At 43.4% G+C, this 22835-nt stretch overlaps 2 protein-coding genes across 2 annotated transcripts; one reads left to right on the top strand and one right to left on the bottom strand.

Annotated features, from left to right (window-relative positions):
- The first annotated feature begins 268 nt into the window (after positions 1 to 268).
- Positions 269 to 12929, top strand: CLUAP1 (clusterin associated protein 1). Its single transcript, XM_053471769.1, has 12 exons — positions 269 to 372; positions 1251 to 1362; positions 1773 to 1857; positions 3204 to 3383; positions 4076 to 4171; positions 7666 to 7749; positions 9598 to 9731; positions 10134 to 10275; positions 10816 to 10888; positions 11227 to 11340; positions 11438 to 11490; positions 12364 to 12929. Exons 1-12 carry the CDS (start codon positions 351 to 353, stop codon positions 12541 to 12543), a joined length of 1275 nt encoding a protein of 424 aa, XP_053327744.1. The 5' UTR covers positions 269 to 350; the 3' UTR covers positions 12544 to 12929.
- A 330-nt stretch (positions 12930 to 13259) lies between these two features.
- Positions 13260 to 22279, bottom strand: NLRC3 (NLR family CARD domain containing 3). Its single transcript, XM_053471768.1, has 18 exons — positions 22156 to 22279; positions 21804 to 22064; positions 19875 to 21546; positions 19409 to 19495; positions 19206 to 19289; positions 19037 to 19120; positions 18489 to 18572; positions 18228 to 18311; positions 17787 to 17870; positions 17259 to 17342; positions 16969 to 17052; positions 15975 to 16058; positions 15361 to 15444; positions 15018 to 15101; positions 14523 to 14606; positions 14194 to 14277; positions 13856 to 13939; positions 13260 to 13414 (listed from the first exon to the last, which is right to left on the bottom strand). Exons 1-18 carry the CDS (start codon positions 22160 to 22162, stop codon positions 13324 to 13326), a joined length of 3210 nt encoding a protein of 1069 aa, XP_053327743.1. The 5' UTR covers positions 22163 to 22279; the 3' UTR covers positions 13260 to 13323.
- Between the last annotated feature and the right edge of the window lie 556 nt (positions 22280 to 22835).

Below are 22835 nucleotides of genomic sequence, written 5' to 3'. Positions count from 1 at the left end.
GTGTAATCTTAGTAATGCTATAAACACCCACCACAGCACGTTTTGGAGGATATGGGTTTATTTTAATTGCCAAATGATGCTGTTTTAACTGTTTAAGTACCGGGTGTATACAAGTACAGCGGTTATTAACTATCGCGGATATGACAGCAATAGAGATGCGCACACCACCCCGTCACATTGGCTTCAAAGCGTACGGCCAGTTGGTGCGCATGCGTCATAGCCTCTCGTTTCTCCGGCTTTGGCTACTCAGGGCTTCCGTAGTTCCGATGGTTGCCATGACACTGAACGCCTCTGCCTGACAGCGGCCTACACTGAGAAGACTTGCTCGTGATTGTACGGGAACCGGCACCATGTCTTACCGTGACCTGAGAAGTAAGGGTTGTGTCCTATTTACCCCAATAGGCCATAGTTTATACCCCCTGTGCCTCTGTAGTGTTTAAACGACTGAGGAGACTTTACAACCCCCCCATACCTAAAACTAACAGCCCAAGACCATTACAACGCATTATCGTACCTGAGTCTGGGCCAGAACCCGTATCGTGACATAACTGAAGTATTACGTAGCTTTATAAATCCCTCAGACACATAGCACTGGAATAGATAATTGTGAATAAACAACTAAACTACCAAAGTGGCAATTGTTTGCTTTATTATTCCCATTATTGGTGTATTTTGCTCTGTATCATGACAGGGGACATCATTGTATGTCACTCGCTTTTGTCAGTACATCTGTCGTCATGTTGTGATGTCATTGTGATGCCAGTACATAAGATCTGAAAGTAATGACATCATCGTGCATGTCACTACCAGTCTGCATACTATGACATAACATTAATAGCCCAGTTATGGGAATAGCAAAGCAATGAATTAACCATTCGGCGGATTAGAGGTATATCTCCAATTATCTATTAATAAGCTATGTCCTTCAAAAATGTGTTGTAATACTTCAGTGATGTCATGATACGTGTCACACTGTTTGTTTTTTCACCACAGTTTCACTGTATTTGTGTATTGTGTTGCTTGTTTCTGCACTGATTTTTCAGGTATTTCCCTTTTTTTCCTTTCGGTTCCTAGTACAGAAATTAGGTGTTAATCCGCAGCACGCGTTGTACTTCAATCCTTACTTATTAAAGGTGCTGTTCTTCCTTCTCTACTGACCTTAGCCCTTTTGTAACTAAATTTGGCGTTAGAAATAATGACTTAAAATGTTCTCCCATTGACTTGATCACGGATCTGTTTCTCCCACGCAGATTTTACCGAGATGATGCGTGCGCTTGGATACTCGCGACTCATCTCCATGGAAAATTTCCGCACTCCCAATTTTCCCTTGGTCTCCGAGGTGCTTATCTGGCTGGTGAAACGGTAAATAAAGCTCCATACTGTCTACAAAAATTCACAATAGGGGGATCTTTACGAGCTGAGACACATGTTCTACCTGTGTTTTGATGGTCGTAGGTGCTTTGATGTATAATCAAGGTTTGGACTGCATGTCCATTATCTCGAGGTACTGGTCATACCGCAATATGTACCGCCAAAGCTTTGACCCAAACACCATTAGAATCTAATTAACCATCATTTAATTAGGATGTTTTGTGGCATTATGATGTTGGTAAGATGGCAGCGTCAAGGGATTTTAAGCGATTTTCTCCCTTGATCCGTATATTTGCTGGTCGCTCTATATTAATTGCATTACATTACAATAACAGCATTTACTTCTGTTTAACCTTTTTCCTGATTTCATTATAAACCGTAACCATTCGTGTCTGTAACAGATACGAGCCTCAGACCGATATCCCAGTGGATGTGGACACAGAACAAGACCGCGTTTTCTTTATTAAGGCGGTGGCTCAGTTCATGGTAAGAAAATGAGTTAATTGGTGTAGCCGTTTTGGAGTCCATAACATAATTCCCCGTTCTCGAGGGGTTATACAAACACGACGCTTCAGTCATTTCAGTGAAATGGCACTAATTGGATCACCTTGTGTTCATTGGAAGGAGAATGTACCGTACTCTTGGCACTAACTGAACAGTTAATCCCCCCCCAGGGGAATCTGTTGGATATTTCACTTATATGCGGATATCTCACATCTCTCACCTCTGCTGTCCAGCTGCCATCTGATGCTGCTTGTAATTAAACAGAGCCTGGATGAACCATTACCAAGGGCAACAACGAAGCTAGAGCATCTGTTTTCATACCTCCTACACCATTTCACCTTTTTTAGGGTGCCAGGAGACTCAGTCAATCTGATTCCAATTAGCCAACTAATTATGTACTAGGGAAATAGTTCTTTATTTTTAATGAAAACAGTTAACATTTTACTGAGATAAAAGTTTATAAAAAGTGTATAAAACACTTGTTTTTAACACTTTGTGCATAGCATGGGCAGCAGCCGGTTAGGGCCTAGGGCAACAGGACTTAAGAAGCAGGTCAGAAGGGGCAGAAGCCCCAGTGGCGCTTTACAAGGGGCATGCTGAGCCCGTGGACTGCAGCTCAGTGGGTTGGTTCAGAAGATTTTTTATTTCTTAGCTCATTTAACACTGTAGAGATGAGGAAGTAGTGGTTAATCCGGAGGAAAGATGCATGCAGAAAGCGTTAAGCTTGCTATATATACACCAAAATTACACATTGAAATAGATGCTTTTATTTTTTGTTACATTAATCACATATCAAGAATCATGTGGTTGTGGTTACTTATCAACTCCCTTTGTTAGTGTCTGGATGTGTTCAGAATAATGATATTTTACATTGATTTGATACTAAACACGTGGAACTGACCTATTGTTCTGCAAAGATTTTCTCATTGATTGAGATTTGTATAAAATCTCCTCAATTTTTTTTTTTCCTCAATAAATTTTTTTGCTGATGTCAGCCTTCTTCAAGCAGTTCTGTATCCAGAGGGATTTAAATGCCGATAGCTCAGATATAGTTCTTATATATTTAATGTGTTTTTTTTAATCTTTGTTTTTTTTGTGCTCTATGATGAGGGGAACCTTCTCATAGCAGAGCCAAAAAAAGGCACCAGTATCTTGTGGGTCCCGCTGAGCATTAGACCCATTGAACAAGCTCTTGAGAGGTCCTTTCAAGAGCATTTTGAATTGTTCTGGGTTCTTAAAGACCATCTTTGGGGCTAATGCAGCATTTTGAATTCTGTAGAGAAAGCCTAACACGTAGTGCTACCCTTTTCCTCTCTTGCACTTTTCAGGCCACTAAAGCACATATTAAGCTGAACACCAAGAAGCTTTACCAGGCGGATGGGTACGCCGTAAAGGAGCTTCTGAAAATCACCTCTGTGCTGTACAATGCAATGAAAACAAAAGGCTTGGAGAATACTCAGCTCGAGGAGGAAGAAACAACCTCCTTCAAATTTGATTTGGGATCCAAGGTAAGTTATGTCTTCTTGTCTATTAAACTATAGTTTAATGATCACATATCCAAGTGTCCCTGTTCATGGAGGACAGTTTCTGTTCGGGCCAAAATCCCTGCGTGCCTCTGTGCCTAGGAGCTCAGAATATTACACTAATGTCAAAATAATGTGTGCTAAACCAGCAGAAAATTGATTTGTAAACTGTGTACCAGAAACACATTATTCTTCTAAACACCCCCCCAGTTTAATAACATCAATAGGTTACAAAGTGACTTAAAATGTCTCTTTAAATCCCATTCCCCTGGCCACACAACCAAATCCCCCAAAACATAAGTGTCCCTCTTTGCCCATTTGGTATGTTGGGGGGTATTGTATTGCATGACCAGGCATGGAGTTGGACAGGGGTAGTAATAATAATAAAATCATATAAGGAGGTTGTGCCATTAGAGTCAAATGTAAAGTTTTTTGTTTGTTTAAATTGTACTGATATGGAAACAATTCACAAAAAAATGAATTTGGATTATAAAAGAAAATGAAAATATACCTTTTTCTACAGGTAAGGTAATTGGTGCTCCTATCACCTTATCCTTTCACCTTCAAAGTGATAAATTGATTGGATCTCTAAACTGAGTGGGGCTCGCTTTATATATGAGTGATAGTCGGTGATAGTCCTGAAAGTTCTTGGTCTCACCACTTCCCTCCCTCCTCAGATTTCTGACTTGAAGACGGCCAGACAACTTGGGTCTGATATCACCTTGAAAGGAGCTTCTCTGTACGACCTGCTGGGCAGGGAGGCTGACCTAAGAGTAAGTGTGAGAATAAATAATAATAATAATAATAAAATAATATTAATAAATAGTGCCATTGCATTTATAGCGTTTTTTGAGTAATCTCGAAGAGGGCATCTGTACTTACCTGTCTCGGTCGCACGTCTTGCCCTACTAACAGTAGTGATGATTTTGCAGACCAAGCCATTGCAAAGTGGAGTTTGCCAAGAGCTTTATGTTACACTAGAAGGTTTTTCATAATTATATTTTGACAAAATGTAAGAAATATACTGACTGACAAATTTGACGACTTGAAATTAAGTGGGGGGAAAAAAGGCTCTTTATTTGCTTCACCATTTGTGACATCGTATTTGAAGATTCTTTACATTGGTTAATTTGCTTATATCGGTATGTTTTGGTGATGCCATTAATTAAAATTTTCATGGCGTTCTTCAAACTCTGATCTCTTGAAAGGATCTTCTTCCACCTCCACCTGACTGTTACCTTTTGATTTTGGGAGGGGGGTGTCCTTGATAACTACTTAATATCCATCATATCCACCCTTCCATGATCCTTTTACCTTATTATTTCTTCTTTCCTCCACTCTTATTCCATTATGCTTTTCTAATGTTTTCTGTCCATCACTTATAATATCGCAGAAAAATAACAATCCCACTAAAAAGTAGGGTTACCAATAAATCATTCTTTTCTCCTGAAATACCTAATGGTTTGCAGTTCTGTTAGGAAAATACAAAATCTGAAGAAGAGTTGAGCGTGGATTGTACACATTGCCTGGGATGAGAGAGAAATACTCCTGGGATATCATTAGGGAATATGGTTTCCAGCGTCAGAGCTCCTCCTAAAGTGTATTTGTCATAAGTATCAACATATAATCTGGATTCCTTATGGCTTCCACGTCATCAGAATTTCCAGAGGGTCTTTTGGAAATGTGCCACGGAAATCTGTGCCACCAATAGGTATCTCTTTCTAGGTTTTTGTGCTTTCTGATGACGTGTCAAGTCAGCATTTTCATGTCAAGACTTTAGACCCCTTACCAAAGTGCAAGGAAGGCCGGACGCACACTGATTAGTGATCGTGGAATACACAATTAGTGAAGTATCTGGTACAAGGTACATGAAAAGGCAGCATACAGCGGCAGCCACACACTCCCCGCGATCTCATTACTCATACCCCCTAATGAGCTGCTCTTCTCTGTGATGGATTGTGCAGCTCCAAAATCCCGCACACGCATGTTTTAAATAGTACAGCGGTACCGACATCTCAGGGACGTCGAGAAGCTTTCTCGTGGGTTTCAGAGATATGGTTAATTATTGGAATGCGTTGGGGGCACAAGGCTTTCCTACCGTGATTTCTTTTTCCTGTTCTATATATTAACTAGAGCCCGGCGAGCTTCTTTCAAACCGGAATTTTGAATAATGGGCCATATAGCTGTCAGGCTTTAATTTTCACCATACCTGCCATCCGTTGACATCTGAAGAAACACGGTCCCCTGCTGTTACTGTAGCCAATCAGAGCGCTGCGCGTTACCTGCGCCTGCAATGGAACACATTTCCTTTTTATCTTTTATCTATATTTCTTACAGATGAACCAGAATCCCGTGGGCCTCTCTTGGCTAATCTCTCCATTGTGTCCATTAAAATAACGTGAAATGGATCAGAAAGCCAGCACAGACGGGGTTAATGGTGTAAATGATTATTGTAGCTGGAAACAGCTGATTTTTAATGGAGTATTTTCAGGGGGTAATAAGGCCCTTTTGCAATCATGTTAGAGCTAGAAATCTCCTTATTTTTCATGAAAACATCTAAGCGACCCCTTTGAACCATAGTGTACATTACGTGAGTTCATCCAGGGTTAAGATATCCACGCTTTTGCTTCTTTGGACCGTATGGAGTATTATTAATAGAATTTATTAGAAATAGTCCCTGTGTGGGTTGGCAGATTTTGATCCCAGCACCTGACAGCGAATATCTGAATAACGAGCGTGTTCTTGATCCCATGAAGAACGGTTTCTGATATATGAAACGATTTCACACCTAATGATGTTAGACCTGTCGGATTTTCTTGTGGTTAAGGAGGAGGTTAATTAGATGATGTAGCGATCTCCGCGTCACAAGCGATGCGTGTTTACCGATCACGTGTGTAGGAAGCTCCAGGCAGCTTCTCGGTCTTTTCATCGCCATCTGGTTGTTCCTAACGTTGCTTGTAAAACAGTTAATTGTTTTCCTATCCTGTAATAATGCAGGGAAGGCAGACGGAGCTCCCGTGTTTATCCCTTTATGTCTAAGACGGAGCTCCTCAGAGTTCTCCTACGATGACAGCTTCACTCTTCCCATCACACGTCGCTCGCCTGTCATCTTTCTGCATGACAAAAAAGCACTGGTGGGAGCCCATCGATTGCCTGCTGCGCTCCAACAGAGAAGCACTTAATTTCCAGACTAGCCTAGAATGCAGATCGTTTACAGTACATTAGGTAGATAAGGAGAACATTTTATTCCGAAATGTAATGCCGGGAGCTAAAGCCCGTGAAATGTCTTCAAAGTGATTGCTTCATCTGTCTGACGATGTATCCGCTTCCAGTTACTGTAACATCCACCAAATCCATGAACTAAGATAATAATTATTTTGGGGGGGGGGGTTTAGCTTGAATGGGGGGAAAGAGGTGCGTACCCCAAGGAACTGTAGGGGTTTGTGGTCTGCTTAATCTGACTTGTGAGACAGGATAAGATTCAGACTCAGTCTTGGACGCATACTTAATTAGGGGACCCAAATTCATGTAATTAACGTCCCCGCGTTGGTGGTGGGTAGGGACCAATGCTTATAGGGGTCTATGGCAAAGCCTCCACAAAGTTGCCTTCGTTCGCCTATCTGCTTATGGTGGTTCCTCTCAATTATTAATTAATCAATATTTGCAATAAAAACCCCAAATGTAGCACGTAGGTTTTTTTTTCTATATTTGAGCCGATCAAGAGAAAATGAAACAATAAAACAAAATGTTTCAATTTGGTAAATACTTAAATCATACTCTCCATATCACATTAACCCCTTAAGGACAATGGGCGGTCCCTGAACCCATTGAAAACAATGCATTTTGAGCCCGTACATGTACGGGCTTTGTCATTAAGGGGTTAAAGGGACAGTTTAGCGTCCCTGACTCCCTACTATAGAATCCATACGTATTAAGGTGCTCTGCGAGTAACCCTAACCCGCCGTGAGTACTTTAATATGCGTTCTTCACAATGAAAACAAAATAAAAATAAAGCACTTACCTGCACTGGGTAAATGGATGTGATGGCTGCAGTGTGATGGCTGCAGTGTCCCTTTAATAGACCTGCACAAAATGTAGGTTCTTCACATTGCTCTTTGAAGTTCTTCACATTGCTCTTTGAAGTTCTTCACATTGCTCTTTGGAATATTTGCTTCACTGAATTCTCTTTATTTATAATAAATATGATGGGCATTTCTCTGCTGCACTGATGTTCATCAGATTAACAAGCCTTGCATATGTCCTTCAGGAGCTGAGAACAGCAGCCATCGCTCGGCCTCTAGAGATAAATGAAGCAGAAAAGGTCCTGAGGGCGTCCATCAAAGAAGTCCTGGTAAGTGGAAGTGGAAACAGCCACCATTGTAAGCAGCTAATGTAAAGTAGTGTGTGTGTCGGTTTCTCAAACTGATCTCTTCACCCTCCATCCGGTAACATTAGCAAAATGGATACGCTTATATTATCATGGCAAGGACAACGCGAGAACGATGCAGGAATATGCAAAATCTCCTTCTTCCGTGCCTCCGTCTATTGAAGTGGAGCGCCTGCTATTCCTGGAGATAAAAAGCTTAGCATGAAACCCATAGATATGTGCAAGCCATGCATACAAAACTTTCTTTGGACACTCTATTCTTCCATATTTGTCCCAGAAAAGGGAGAGCTTTAAGATGTCTGTGACCTGCGAATGTGATGGGCAGCCTCAGGTACACCAAATCTCCCCAGACACTGTATTTTTAATAGGAAAGCATAAAGCCGCCAAATGAGCCAATCCTGGAAATTATGGATCTTAGCAAAGTGTTTAACTATAAAAAGAATGTCCCACCCGGACAGAAAACACACCACAGCCCCCGATGATGCTGAACAAATGACCAGGGGTTCAGCTTCCTGAGAAGTTACTGTAAAAGTCGGTGATGTCACTGTGACATAATAATGTGTTTAATTTTAATACACAGTTTTAGGACTAATTACTGTTTCATACCAGATCAAGAAATCATTGGAAGCGCCTCCCGATCCTTCAGTAGCAAATGTCTCGATGGATGTCTTTTGGATGCCGTGACCCCCCTCCTGTTAGCGCGAATTACTAATTCACCAACACACGCTATCAACATGCCATAATTCTGCAAGGGCTTGTCATACGTTATTTAATCCGCTGCTGCTATTCCGCGTTACAAACTTTATTAATGAAAGTTTCCCCGAGGATTTTCACAATTAATTCTTTGATTTGAGTGCAAAAATACGTTCTTCGTCAGCGTAGTGATCTAACCACGGCTCTTCTTCTGCTCATAAAGCGTTGCTGGCCCGCTGTGAAGCGCATGGTGGGACTGCGTGCGTGGGATGAAGTATTTGATTATTATAAATGTTTATTTCATCCTAGGCTCTATAAAGCTGAATGTAAAAAGCTTCTGTTCATATGTGATTGTAACACTTTGTTTCCTCGCTATTCAGCTCCCACCCCTATGGATCTATGTAAAACTTAAACAAAGACACTAAATTTAGCCTCGTTACTGAAAGCAATTTCTCTTGCCTTTCTTAACACTTTCAGTGCCAGTGGACTGCGCATCACCCAACCCTTTGAACCTTTACATTCTCAATAATTACTTAATCAATAGTTCGGACACCTTTCTTAGTAGTGTTTCTTCAATTATCACGGACAGTCAGTTTCTGTCCATCGAGAGCATTTTATAATTTCCCATGAAATATCACACATCACTGGGCCTCTCTGTAATAACACCGAGCAGCCTCTTCATATGCCGTAATAACTTCTCAGATAAGGTTAATAAGTGCTGACGTGCTGGCTTCATTATATTTCTGCCATGGTCCCTCTATAGATGGACTCCTTGTCATCGTAAAAATAGGAGAAATAGTGACATATTTAATCAAAAAGTATTTCATGAATGGAGAGAGTAGGTGTTCTATTGGGCCCCCGCTGGGCAATTTGTATCAGGAATCACCCCTGAGGAGGCTGGCAGAAGCAGAGTAATGTGGCTCTGCTGGAGCATTTTCATGAAGCGCTTGTGGTTCCTCTAGTTGGCCGCATGGGATGGTCCTTTCAAACTATGGTTCGCTGTCGCCTTCTTTCAACCAGTTGAAAAGGTGGACCTTTTCAGACTTGGGGTGTGGATCACTGGTATGCTTCCCTCGCCTATCACTGTCATTGAGATGGCTTTCTCTTTTATGATTCCAGGAGCAAGTCCAGAAGATGAAGGACTTTCTAAGTAAAGCCTCATCTGACCAGGTGAACCTGGAGTCCAAAATTGAGAAGCGCAAGCAAGAGCTGGAGAGGAATCGGAAACGACTCCAAACTTTGCAGAGCGTCAGGTAACTTATATCAGCCGTTATTGGAAGTATAATATGTGCGGTGTTTGGGAGGCAGACTGGAAATGTGTCCAGCCGTTTTGCATGTCCTGTATCTTTTATCGGCTCCATAATGTTGCTGTTTGAAATGTTGACCTACAGGTACAGAGCCTTCCATTATAGATCACCTCTGGAGACTAATATCCAGATAGTGATGACATAGATGTAAATTCCCTTTTATCGGAAGAATGAAGGCTCTAAAGCAAATGGCTTGTCTTACTTCCCAAGACATGACACTCTTTACATACAGTAAGGGGCATGGGATTGAGGAGGGCCTTCACTGCCAAATCCTTTCCCGTCTCTGAGCCGCCAGGCATTTATTTTTCTGGCGGGATTTTGTAATTGTGTTTGTGTCCACCTCTCCAGACCAGCCTTTATGGATGAGTATGAAAAGATCGAGGAAGAGCTGCAGAGACAGTATGAGGTTTATGTAGCAAAGTATCGCAACCTGTGTTACCTGGAACAGCAGCTAGAAGATCATCACCGTATAGAGCAAGAACGTTTTGAGGTGAGACTGACTTCATATTTAATCTAATACTTGATATACTTCCTGCTGCAGAACCAGTGTTTTTTTTCTTCCCGCTTCCCCCATCACTGAAAAAAAAGTTTATTCCAGCTTCTCAGTATGAGGCTGTCACTCAGATCCACTGATTTATTCATCCATAGATCAACAAACAAATTTAGCCTTCACACCCTGAGCGACACAATCAACATACTATAAATTCTATGCATAAGCATTTCATTAATTTTCCATTTTTTTTCAGATTTTATTAACCCTTATACTCCCACAAATCTCAAAGGCCACAGTATAATTATATTAGGATACGGATTCTAAAATATAAATATGTAAATTTCATATCTTAACTGTCTGTACTGTGAAAGATTGCATAGCGTGTGACAAGCAAGGGATGCATAGTATTGCACAAACAGGAGCGTTAAGCCGGATCCATTAAGCCGATAACAGTTGGTTGTGATCCACTGCAATTATTTCTGTCCTGATAAATAATAATTCTGCGTATGGCCGTCTGTCTTGCTTCTGTTAATGCAGGAAGCTGAGAACACGCTGCGTCTGATGCAGAACAAGCTGAGAGAAGAGGAGAACAGGCTGCAGAAGGCCGGAAGTATGTACTAGAGACGGACGTTTCACCTGTCAATGGTGGCTCACTTGCTCATGACGTTTTTAACGTGTAGTTTACCCTCTGCTTAAATTTTCTGATCTCATCAAAGAGGGGAGACTTTATCTGTGTCCTTCCACGCATTCTTAATTTCCACCATGAACAGCCCTTACCGAACCTTTAACTTTTCTTCAAGTCTATGGAGCCAGAACACATCACAGCGAATCTGCTCACATGGAGACCACCGACAAGCTAGGCTCATACTTTCCTTAAGAACAAAGAGCCCCCTGTCCACACGTAAACATGCGGACTCTTTGTAATGGAGTTCGTTCTTATTATTTCAGACAACAATGAAGACACAGACAGTGAAATCCAGGATGATGACGGCTCTGAAGATATGGAGGATGAAGAGAGGCTGCCAGTGAAAGCCCGTGTCGGCCGTAACCTCGCTCTGCAAGGTAACGGGAGGTTACAGCGCCGGTTATCTGGTTACAGATTTGGGGTTTTCCTCAGCGGCTTCAGTCCTCTGCGATAACGTTCACTTGTTCTTCGCAGGGAGAGGAGCACACATTGTGGGCACGATGCAAGGGGGTGAGAGCGAGGATGAGGTAAGTGCTTAGCATCAGAGCATGTAATTATATATTAAAAGCTGATCAAGAACAAAAAATTGAGAGACCCCATAAAGGACTATATTATCAACGAGTACAGGCACATCTTAGTCCTTTGCTGTTAATTGGGCTAATTAGGCCTGCAGTGGTTAAAACTGGTTTAGTGTTTGGAATGTTAAGGCCATATATAACACATATCAAACATTTCTTATGCAAAATACTGAGGATATGTAGGTAGTGGCAGCGGGCATCGTGAGAATGAAAAGATTCCACACACAGTAATGAAACTCGTGGATTGTTTAGACCGTGTCTTCTGTAAAGTTATTTATTGGGTATAAGCTGGGGTTGCTTTTCTTGTTTCCACGTCATTCATTTTTGCTTTTCTCCATCCTCCTGTGCAACTTGGCTCCTTTGGGGAGGGATATTTGTTTTATCTTATATTTTTCTACACATGCCATGTCTTGTTTTTATTTCCTCGCTCTCGTCATGTGGAGGTGGGTCCCAGTCCTGCCATAATACATAACTCTATGCCTCACGGCAGTCAAAATCAGGTTGGTATATGCCCCCCCAGTCTGTAGGAAATCCTTTCCTTGTCCAAATGTGTTGATCCACCGTGGGGATAATTTATTCAGCAACTGGGACTACAGAACTCGTGTTAGATCCTTATTACTGATACCCAGGGACCAGCGGATGTCGGCTGCTGCTCTTATTGTTCTAGAATGCTGTAATCAAGGCCCCACCACACATATAACCCCTTAGAATCCTTTACTTCACAAATGTCACCCATTTTTATATGTGTCTGGCGCTTGGCTAATGGGTGCTAGTTGGTTTACAGATACAGGGCACAGAAAATTAACACTTTCCCACCTGCAGGATGACTCTGATGAAAGCGAGATAGACGTGGACGACGATGATGAGGATGACGATGAAGATGATGACTATGATGAGGACATCATGAGGGTGAGAGATCATAGCACAGAGATATCTCTTCGGAGACCCAACCGGCGCCCAAGAAAACCAGAGTCACTCGCAGAAAGCGACAATGACTTCTAAAGAAGGTCCACACACAGGGTGGCATATCCCTCCCAAACATTTCATCCCTCCTTCATTAATACCTGACCTCCTATTCAATTATATCTTGTTTGCGGGACAAGCCGGTGAGCTGTTGGCCAGGAGAGAGCATTTCTACGTGAGACAACATACTTTTACATCAGACGTTGCTTATCTTCTTGGCAAAGTTTACTTTCTTCTTTTATTTCTTGAAACATTTTGTTCCCCCAACACTTCCTTGCTGTCATTTTATTATATGGACGTACATCTATACCTGTCTTCACCGGGTTTTCTCATTCTTACCCCACCCGTTTTCCTATTTCAATGACATCATATTACCAATGACCATTTCTGATTGTTACTGTAATTAGTATCCATGCTAAAAGAAATATCTGGGTTTTTCGTTTATTTATAATAAGCACAAATATTGAAAATCATGAGCGTTTTACGAATGAAATGAGCATTAAAAATGTTTTTGTAACTACTCCTGGGATAAGTTATTTGTCAGTTTCGCCAGTTCTAGGCCAGACATCGTCAGGGGTTGAGGAAATACAAAAAATCAGAGGCTTAAAGACATTTGCACCAGGAAAAATCTGTCGGGTGGTAGCTGAAGATGGCTTGGCCCGTCCATTGTTACCCACCATGTCACCGGCGTGTATCCATCTCTAGGTTTGTGCTCTTGATTTAGTTAGGGCCCCTCCATTTTTCAGACACCCACTTTTTCTCTTCCGGTTTGTCCCACCAATTCCGGGATAGTTCTTTAGATAAGGGTGTATTTATCCCTTATATTTCAACTTTGCAGTGCGGGGCTTCGCTTCTGATAGTATCTGAGATCACCTTGGCTCCAGACTGACCGATATTGTTTCCCTGCAAACTGAAAGAGACATAAAAAAATATTTGAAAGTAAAAAAATAATGACCCTTTGTTAAGACTGATGTGGGGGAGCAGCAGTCCGACCCCAAGCATAATATAAGTAAACAGATTTTGAAGCCATGCATATGTGCATCAAAGTGTTAATCTATGTATAAACTACTTATTACTTGGGATAATGTATCTGGCCATACAAATCTAATGTAACATGGAGCTGAGATATGTATTGGGAGAAGGAGTACGTGCCCCAGAACCACCTTATGTAGATTGTTATAGTGGACAAATTTAGTGTCCACTTTAGTAGACAAGCAGCCAGTCCAGCTGGGGCCAATAGGGGTCAATATGTTTGAATAAGAAGGAAGGTTATAATTTAAATGGTAAACACACTTGTTCTTTATCTGTTTTTGTAAAATACATCCGATCGCAGTAACACGCGGATCAGTACCTGATACAGGTGAGGGAGCGGTTGCCGGACATGGCGTTAGCGAGGCAAATAGCTCCATCCAGACCTATGGAGTTCTCCTGCAGGCTGAAAAATGGAAATGACAGCAGGTTATGTTTCCAGCCGATTCCTCGTCCGCTCGTCCGCACTCACACACACTTTAGGACGGCGTTAGGATATCAGGGGTCTGATTTCAGCACCGCTTCATGTAGGGCTAAGACAGCGGCCCCTTTAAGACGATCAGTGCCCGGAGCACACGCAGGGCTGGAGGCATTTCCAGCAAACCCGTGTCCGCCATTGTGTGAAGTCACCCCTTCCCTATAAACAGCAGATATACGTACTTGAGAGTCTGGAGGCTGCTGTTAACTCTTAAGGCCCCGGCTATAGCTTTGGCTCCCCGCAAGCCTATGTTGTTTCCGCGCAAGCTGTAAGGAAGGAATACGCTTCAGTTTAACAGGAGCTTTTGTTAAATATTTATGCCATTAACATAACAGATTCCAGGGCAGGTTGGTTGGTGGAGGTGGGAGAGCCTGCCCTAGGCAGCTGCAAGCCTACCGGACTTTCTTAACTAACATCAAGACTTGCTGGGGTTTATTCACCAATCTACTCGGTGTTTACTCGTAGTTTTGATTCTCTGTTGGTTAATGTGATGTTCTAAGCCGGGACTTACTCAAGGGTCGTCAGGCCTTTGTTCACCATCAGCGCCTCGGACAGAGAATGGGCCCCGCTTGGTCCGATGCCTGTGCCCTGCAGACTGAATAGAAAGAGCACACAGTGCAGGAAGGTATATAATCAAATGCTATTTATAATAAGTAACTGGCGAAATGGCCTGGAATTCTGGGATATTCAGGTAGGTCATGTGTAATGACGGGCATAATTACAGTCACTGGGTCCCATAGACAGCCCCAATTTTATCTCTTAAGGGGAGAACAAGAAGTATGCCCCTCTTAACTCTTACTGCACCCCACCAGGTCCCCGAATATCAAATCAAACATTTCGCCTTAAGGGCAGCCGGTAGGTAATGGGCATGAGCCACCACTGCCCCTCTCCCATGGAAAGGAAGAAACCAGCCTGGAGACCCAGGGGAAACTTCAGGTCAAACCCCGAGTTCCCGGGTATGATCATCAGACCGGCTTCATCACACGCCGCCTGAACCAACACTTACTAGAGAGCAGAGAGCGTGGGGTTCTCTCGCAGGGCGTTAGAAAGAGCCGCGGCGCCTTCATCTCCAAGGGCATTCTCCTGCAAACTAATACAGAGAGTCATAGCACCCGTGTGCCTGACAGTCAATCAAGAGATCTCTCTCTCTATACATACATCACACACACGCATATATATATATTTAAACATATAGAACTTCCTTTTCATTTTTATACCCGGACATAATCTGACATAATCCAAGATAATACTTATTGGTCCAAGAGAAGGTTGAGTCTTTAGTCAACTTCAACTAAAGGCTCCATCTTCTGTGCCGCAGCAAATAATTTCATATTCCATAAATTACTTACTCTAAATAACGCAAGGAGCGGTTGGTCCGCAGAGCGCCAGCCAGAGAGCGAGCGGATCGGACCCGCAAGAAGTTCCACTGGAGACTGAAAAGAGACATGAGACTGATGAGAAGCCTCTGGGCACGTGTGGCCATTTTTTACAAGCAATTCCATTTTTAAAATCTGATGATAGCACAACGTCTGCAGCTGGTGAATTCCACATCTTTACTGTTCTTACTGTTAAGAACCCTTTTCGCTGCTTTAGGTAAAAATTCCAGTGCTATTAACGAATGGGTCATCAGAGAGTGTCGGGTATTGCCCCTGTATCACTGAGCTAATACCCCATTTTTCCTACATGCCCACATCTGACCAGCCTTGACAGCAGCTGCCTGACATTGATCGCTTTCGCTAAATTCATTCTCTACAATTATTCCCAAGCCATTTTTTTTTTTTTTTTTTTTTTTACAAAATGCGTAACTTTGCATTTATCAACATTAACTCTCACCTGCCACTGGAGCTCTTATTGGTTTACCTGAATGAGCCACGTTTTACTTGGATGTAGGAATGACATTTTAAGAAAGCCTGATCACGGAATGAACCGTACTCGGAAAAAGCATGTGTGTGCGAGGACTCACTGTAGGGACTCCAGGCTCCGATTATCCTTTAAGGTTCCTGCAAGAGCTTCAACCCCCTCATCGTGCAAAAGGTTCGCAGTCAGACTGTGGGGGAGATCAACAATCTTTGTTACATATATATCAGCGTCTGTCACCAACCGGTACATTCTCAATAAATAGTGTGTAAAGTCCGGATTTCTGTAACATCGTCGTAACCTTCACAGTAACAAGACGCACATTTATTTATTCTGAAGAGCCGAACGTTTTATAAAGCGACGTCTTGTTCTGTTGAAACAAACTTGGAAATAAACAGCGTGTTATCTAAGGACACGATGATTGCAGCATTTTATGTAAATAACCAAAAGCTGGGATTTCAATACTTTCTATAGTTACAGGAATCGTAAAGTTGGATGTCCATTCTCTGGATGGAGCTACCTGTCTTTGTCTAGATGATCCATCAGGCTATCAATGAGAATGCTTCACATTGTAAATTTACTATTTCCCTCTAGATTGTAAGCTTGCGGGCCGGGCTCTCTCTACCTAATGTATCGGTTTGTCTTAGTCTGTCAATTCTCGTCTTGTCAGACCCCTTGGATATATGTATTGTATTAAGCGCTGCGTAAACTGTTGGCGCTATATAAATAAAAGATGATAATAATAATAAAATATATAATAATAATAATAATATTAATAATAATAATCATAAAAGATGCAATAATAATAATAAAAAAAGATATAATAATAATAAAATATATAATAATAATAATAATAATAATAATAATAATAAAATATATAATAATAATAATTATCATAAAAGATTTAATAATAATAATAATAATAATAATAATAAAAGATATAATAATAATAATAAAATATATAATAATAATAATAATAATAAAATATATAATAATAATAATAATAATAATAATAAAATATATAATAATAATAATAATAATAATATGCATCTACAATGATGTAAGTTGAGTCCTGGTGGTCTCCATGGATGTCTACTCACTCCAAGTGTGTCAGGGTGCAGTTTCTTTTAAGAGATTCTGCCAGGGCCAGAGAACCTTCAATACTGATGGAATTTTCCCGAAGGCTGGAGGAGAAAAATTAAGAGGAGGAAACGAATGCATTACTGCGTAAAAAATGTGTATTGTCGTAAAAACGGCACCCGGTAACAGAAGTTATTTATGTGGCGTAAATCATTTACTATTGTAAGGGTTTCTTTAAGTCGCATACGGAAAATCAGGGGTTTAGGAAATATATTTCAAAAAGTTTACATCTTTTCTGCTAATCACTCACTTGAGGTGCCGCAGGCTGTGGTTGTGGCTCAGGCCATCGGTCAGACGACTCAGGCCACAGTTGCTGATTGAATTGCTCTGCAAACTGAATACAGAAATGTTTTTAGATACTTAAAAGAAACAGGAGAGCTACCCAGCCAAACTAGTCCTGCATGGAACCTGTATTTACTAAAGGACTCGCAGGCAACCACTAACAAGCGAGCCATTGCACACCACGGACGGACTGGCAGAGAGCTGCTGCCCACCACGGACAGACTGGCAGAGAGCTGCTGCCCACCACGGGTGGACCGGCAGAGAGCTGCTGCCCACCACGAGCAAACTGGTAAAGAGCTAATACCCACCAAGGGATGACCAGCAAAGAGGAACTTCCTACCATGGGAGAACTGGCAAGTCCTCCACAGTAGGGCCATCTTTATGAGTTTATCTTCTGCCCCCCATCTTGCAGGACATTATTCCCCTGACCTCCCCTTTACCCCGTCTTCAGCAGACCATCTGTAAACCTGTCATGGTTCCGTGAGGACAGACTTACTCAAGGATCCTCAAGCTCGAGTTTTCTGTGAGGGCCTCGGCCAGAGCTGCTGCCCCTTCGTCCCCTATAGTGTTACCGGATAACCTGCAGCAAAGAAAAGGGACATTAGTGGGTGAGGAGCCTGTGAGTGCTGGCAGGCGAGGAGGGTGCGGGTTGGACAGGTTTGCGTGGAGTCGGGCTAGGAAACTAATGAACATGTTTGGGAAGCATTAAAGGCATAAGAGAATTGATAAGATGATGAACAAGGGGGCTGTGGGACTGCACATCGACTCTCGTCCCTAACAGAGTCTCTGCGGTCTTGTCAATGGTCTTCAAGCAAAAAGTCAGAGAAGGTTGCTGGACCTCTTGGTCTAACCATTATTAGACATGAAGGCTGTTGAAATTCTACCCCGCTGTTTGCAGCCAAACCCTGGATCATCGAACATAACGTCGGATGCTCACCACAGCTCTTGTAGAACTTGGTTCTGTTTTAGGCAAAATGCTAGACTCTCCGAGCCGTCTGCCTTAATTTTATTCTTCTGTACGCTGCCAGGAAATAGACGAGGGAATAAAAGAGGAATATCAATGCCTGACTCCGCATGGAATACGGACTGTGCCGGTATCAAAAGGAGAATCCACCAATCACACGGACTAAGTGCTGAACGGAACCCGTATCTGATACCTGAACAATGCGACCAAGCACAGTAGCAGACCGATACTCACTTTAGGGCCTTCAGCTTCCGATTCACCAACAGAGACTCAGAGAGATATTGGGCTCCCTCAGACTTAATCTGATTGTTCTGCAGACTGCAAACGAGACAGATGTGAGGGGCATTGGAAAGGAAGAGACTGAGATGGAGGTGAGACAGTAAAGGCAGGTATTGAAGTAAGAGAGACAATGGCCAAGATCCATGAAGGTGTAAAACCTTCCTAGTTCTAATATCATTCCGTGGAGTCTACATCCCAACATCAAAGAGCTCCGGCGTGTGAGCCCAACAAGTGGGCTGGAGAGACGAGGGCAGAAAGACCTTGAACTGAGACATTTACGAAACAGAGAAATACAAATAAACAGCAAGACGCGAGATCTCAGTGAAGACCAAGCGGACAGAACTCGAGAAACCCAACAGACAGAACTCAACAGAGACACCATGGGAGTGAAAGCTATTATGCTATCCGTGTCTGTAGAAACAAAGAATCGAATGTAATAAGAGATATTCAGCCCATAAAGCCTGGTGACTTTCTACATGAAGGGCAAATCGAAATATACTAACTTGAGGTTGACCAACACCTGATTGTTCATCAGACATTCTGCCAGAGCTCTGGCCCCGCTGGGGCCAATACAATTCCCGTGAAGGCTGCGGCGAGACATGAAAGGGGTTCATTATTGGTTGAGATCCATAAAAGAACAATATAAATGACGCAATCAATGGCATGACTTACTCGAGCGAAGAAAGAGTGCGATTCACCATCAGAGCTCTGCTGAGGGCCTTCACACCGCGGTTAAAGAGACGGTTTTCGGCCAGGCTGACAGGAGAGTATTTAGGAGAAACATTAGATGGATGGATGGATGGATGGATGGATGGATGGATAGATAGATAGATAGATAAATAGATAGATAGATAGATAGATATCTTTGTAGTCACCTGAGTTTTTGGATGGCACAGTCTTTGTTGTGGAGAACACTGGCTAGGAGTTCCATCACATCATCTTTGAACTGATTATTTTCCATTCTAGGTCAGATGAGGAGACAGTTATTTACAGTAAAGTGAGTATTTCTCTAACGTGTTACTGCACTTAACCCACGAGGTTAGAAGTGCAAGAAAAAAATGCAATGAACATATTAAAGGCTGTTCTAGAACTTTGTTGAATTTCTGTTCTACTAGATGTCTACGTCCATCCTTAGTCGTGCAGTAACAGGAGATCAGGGAGGTCCTCTCGGCCACTTAAAGGGATTAGCAAAACTCCCACAAACTCTGCATCGCCCGCCCGCCTTCTGGCAAATGTGTTTTTGCAATTATTAATCTTTTAGGCGATAACGTGTGCTATTTAATATGATCTTGTTGAAGGATTGTATGTATCGTACCATGGCCGGACAGCTGCTCTCTTTACCTGATGTTGGTGCAATACTGCAACTGGGGCAAGAGGATCTGCACCAGGCTGTAGGTCAGGCATTGGGAAAGGTTGATCTCCTGGGCACAGCTTTTTGATGCTCGCAGAAGGAACGCCAGAGCACAGCACCCCAGCATGTTCATCTTCCCCCCGAGTGTCCCATTGTTGAGCGCCTCCTCCACCCCGCTCGTCAGTTCTGTGTTGCCCATCTCTTGGAGGCAATACACTAAGTTCACAGCTCCAGAGGAAACAGCCTTTCCTGCGCACAAGATGCTGTGCAAGTATTCCACCGCCGGACCCTGATACCCACCTGGTTCCTCCTTACCAGGGAGGCATCCGGACAAGTCCCTCAATACCCGAGGAGAAAGGAGGCCGGAGAGAAAGCGCAGGAAGATGGCTAACTGCAAACCGTCTGCCTGCAGAGCTCGCTGCACAACGCTTTTATAATGGCTCATGAAGCCCAGTTTGGGCCAGGACATCGCTCCATCGGCAAAGAGGTCAAATATGGCTCGTTTGGCAGCTGAGTGGTAATGTATGGCGGCCAGAAAGTCCTGCAATGAGCGGTGTGAGAAGCAGTAGGAGACGCAGGAAGGGGAGCTCTGGGACACCAGTAGCCGGGAAGCGATGCCGCCGGGAGTCAATGATGTCTCGATGCCACAAAACTTCAGATCAGACTCGTAAAAAACCGACTGTCTCCTGACCAGGCCATTGAAGGCCAGTCTTCCTAAACTGCCCACCATCCTCCGCACACTTCCAAGTTGTTCTGAGCCCTCTCTGTCACTTAGCTGAGCCTTCAGATACCATGAGTAGATAGCGGACAATGTTCCTGGCAGATATGGGGAGTCCTGAGTAAGTAGCATATATCCTAGAGAGGTCCCTATTAAGTGGCATAAACCGGGCACGGAGCACAATGTCAGTAACGAGCGGTGAGATTGCAGGTGATCCCAGACACGCTGGGCTAAGCCATTGCTCCCTGGTAGTAGGCGTCTCAAAAACGTTGCAATATCTCCGGTCCCAAGCCCAGGGATCTCTGTCATCCGGTCCACGAGCCCCCCCGGAATACAGGCCGCGGCCCCTGGCCTCGATGTCACCCAAACAGAGGTCTCTGGCAAAAGGTTCCCACGTAGGATATTGGTTATTATACATTCCGGGGGGAGCTCTTTCTTAGAGTCAGTACATGCTATAGATTCCGAGAAATCCAAAGGATTCCGCAACCCATCCAGGCCATCCAAAATAAGAAGAGACCCGGCGGGTGGGGCGGAATAACGCGGGCAGGCGAGGCGTACCAGTCGCTCCACAGAGAGACGGTCATAGATGTTCAGTTCCCAGATGTTCACAGCCATCACGCATGTGATGTTGGGGCAAACTTCACCCCGAATCCATCTCTCCACAAACAATCTGACCAGGGTGCTTTTACCAGCTCCTGCTACCCCCAGGGTAAGAGTAACGCGAGGGGGCAGAGTAACCAGCGAGAGGGGCATCAGCAGTTTCTCCAGAGACAATTTCCTTGGGGTTCCCCGTCCCGTCTCTCCTAGCTCCAGCTGGATGAAGTCATGTTCCTGAAGCTGGGCATCGGTGAGACCTTCCACCATCAGCAGGGAGTCAAGCTGGGTCAATGGCGAGTGCTGGTCCTTGGTCTCCACCTTCTCCAAATGCGTCAGGACCAGCGGGTCTGTAGAGAACACTACAATTAGCCGTGAAAAGGTGAAATGCCGGCCCTCCATGAGGATAAAGAAGTAACGCATAACTAATAATGAATAATTCCTTTATTTGGATCCGTCAAAAGTTCAAAAATATACAGCAAAAAAGAAGATAAATAGTACAAAAGAAAACATTCCAAGAACAGAAAATCTGCTTAACGCGTTTCACACCGATGGCAGTTTATTTAAAGGAAAACCACAGAAGGCCTTCAAAAGCCAAGCCACTCACCATAGTGCCGCATGCGCAGGTACAGGAAGGAATGACTGTTTTCTATGCAGTTCTGTAGGGCTTGCAGGTAGCTCTTTCCCTTCTTCGCCAACGTATCCACGAGGGCATCGGCACGCGCTGGCGTCGCCGTGAACTCCTGCAGCCGCCGGGTCTCTTCCTCGGTCAGCGCTTGTTGTTCCTGAAGTCTCAGAACGATCTCGTCCAAAGATACCTGACAGGCACAAGAAGCCAGTTGCCTCATGTACCGGAGTATCCATAGGCCTGCGGAAAGAAAACAACCGGAATGCAGACAGACGCCTCGCTTCACCCTCTTTCCCGGACAAATGTCTCGGCCACCGGGCCGGCCACATACCTTCCATGTCATTGTTTCGGAATTCCAGCGGTTTACTTTGTCCCAGCTAAGTCAGAGTCCGTGCTTTGGTCAGCGGCAGCATTCCTCTGATCTCCTGCAGGTCTCAGGTGCCCCCTCTATTCCCTATTAAAGCTCTGTGTTTAATCAGTGACAACTACACTTAAACTACAACTTAAATATCAAGTTTTTATCGTGTCTTACAGCGTACGAGATCTATGCAGACCAAGCAGAATGGGTGATGTTCGGAAACACGAGGGGAGCATAGAAAAACGCTTATGAAAGGAGCAAAAGAAGGGGAGAATGAGGATGAACAAAAGAGGAGGAAATTGAGAGAGAAATTAACGGAGAAAGGAGGAATCTAGGGAGAAAAACACTGCAGGATAGAGGAAAGCGGAAGAAAAGGTCAAAGAGAGGAAAAAGTAGGAGACGGCAAATGAGAAAGGCGGAAGCAAGAGGGAAATACTGGAGAGAGAAGGAATGCAGACAGGAGATGGGGGGGGAGAGTAACAACAAAAAGGGGGAAACCAGGAGAGAACACAGAAGAAATGATTGAAGCAAGGGGGCAACTGACGGGCAGAAAAGGAGAGAGGAGATAAAGGCAGTGGCTGGTATGAGGGGTGGGGTGGGATGTCACGGGTTACAGTCAGTGGTTCCTTATTAGTCATTTCTTACATCTTACC

Source organism: Spea bombifrons, chromosome 7 (assembly GCF_027358695.1).
Source record: "Spea bombifrons isolate aSpeBom1 chromosome 7, aSpeBom1.2.pri, whole genome shotgun sequence".
Taxonomy (NCBI): Eukaryota; Metazoa; Chordata; class Amphibia; order Anura; family Pelobatidae; genus Spea; species Spea bombifrons.
The sequence above is the reverse complement of the archived record's forward strand: the minus strand, read 5'-3'. Positions and strand labels throughout refer to the sequence as shown.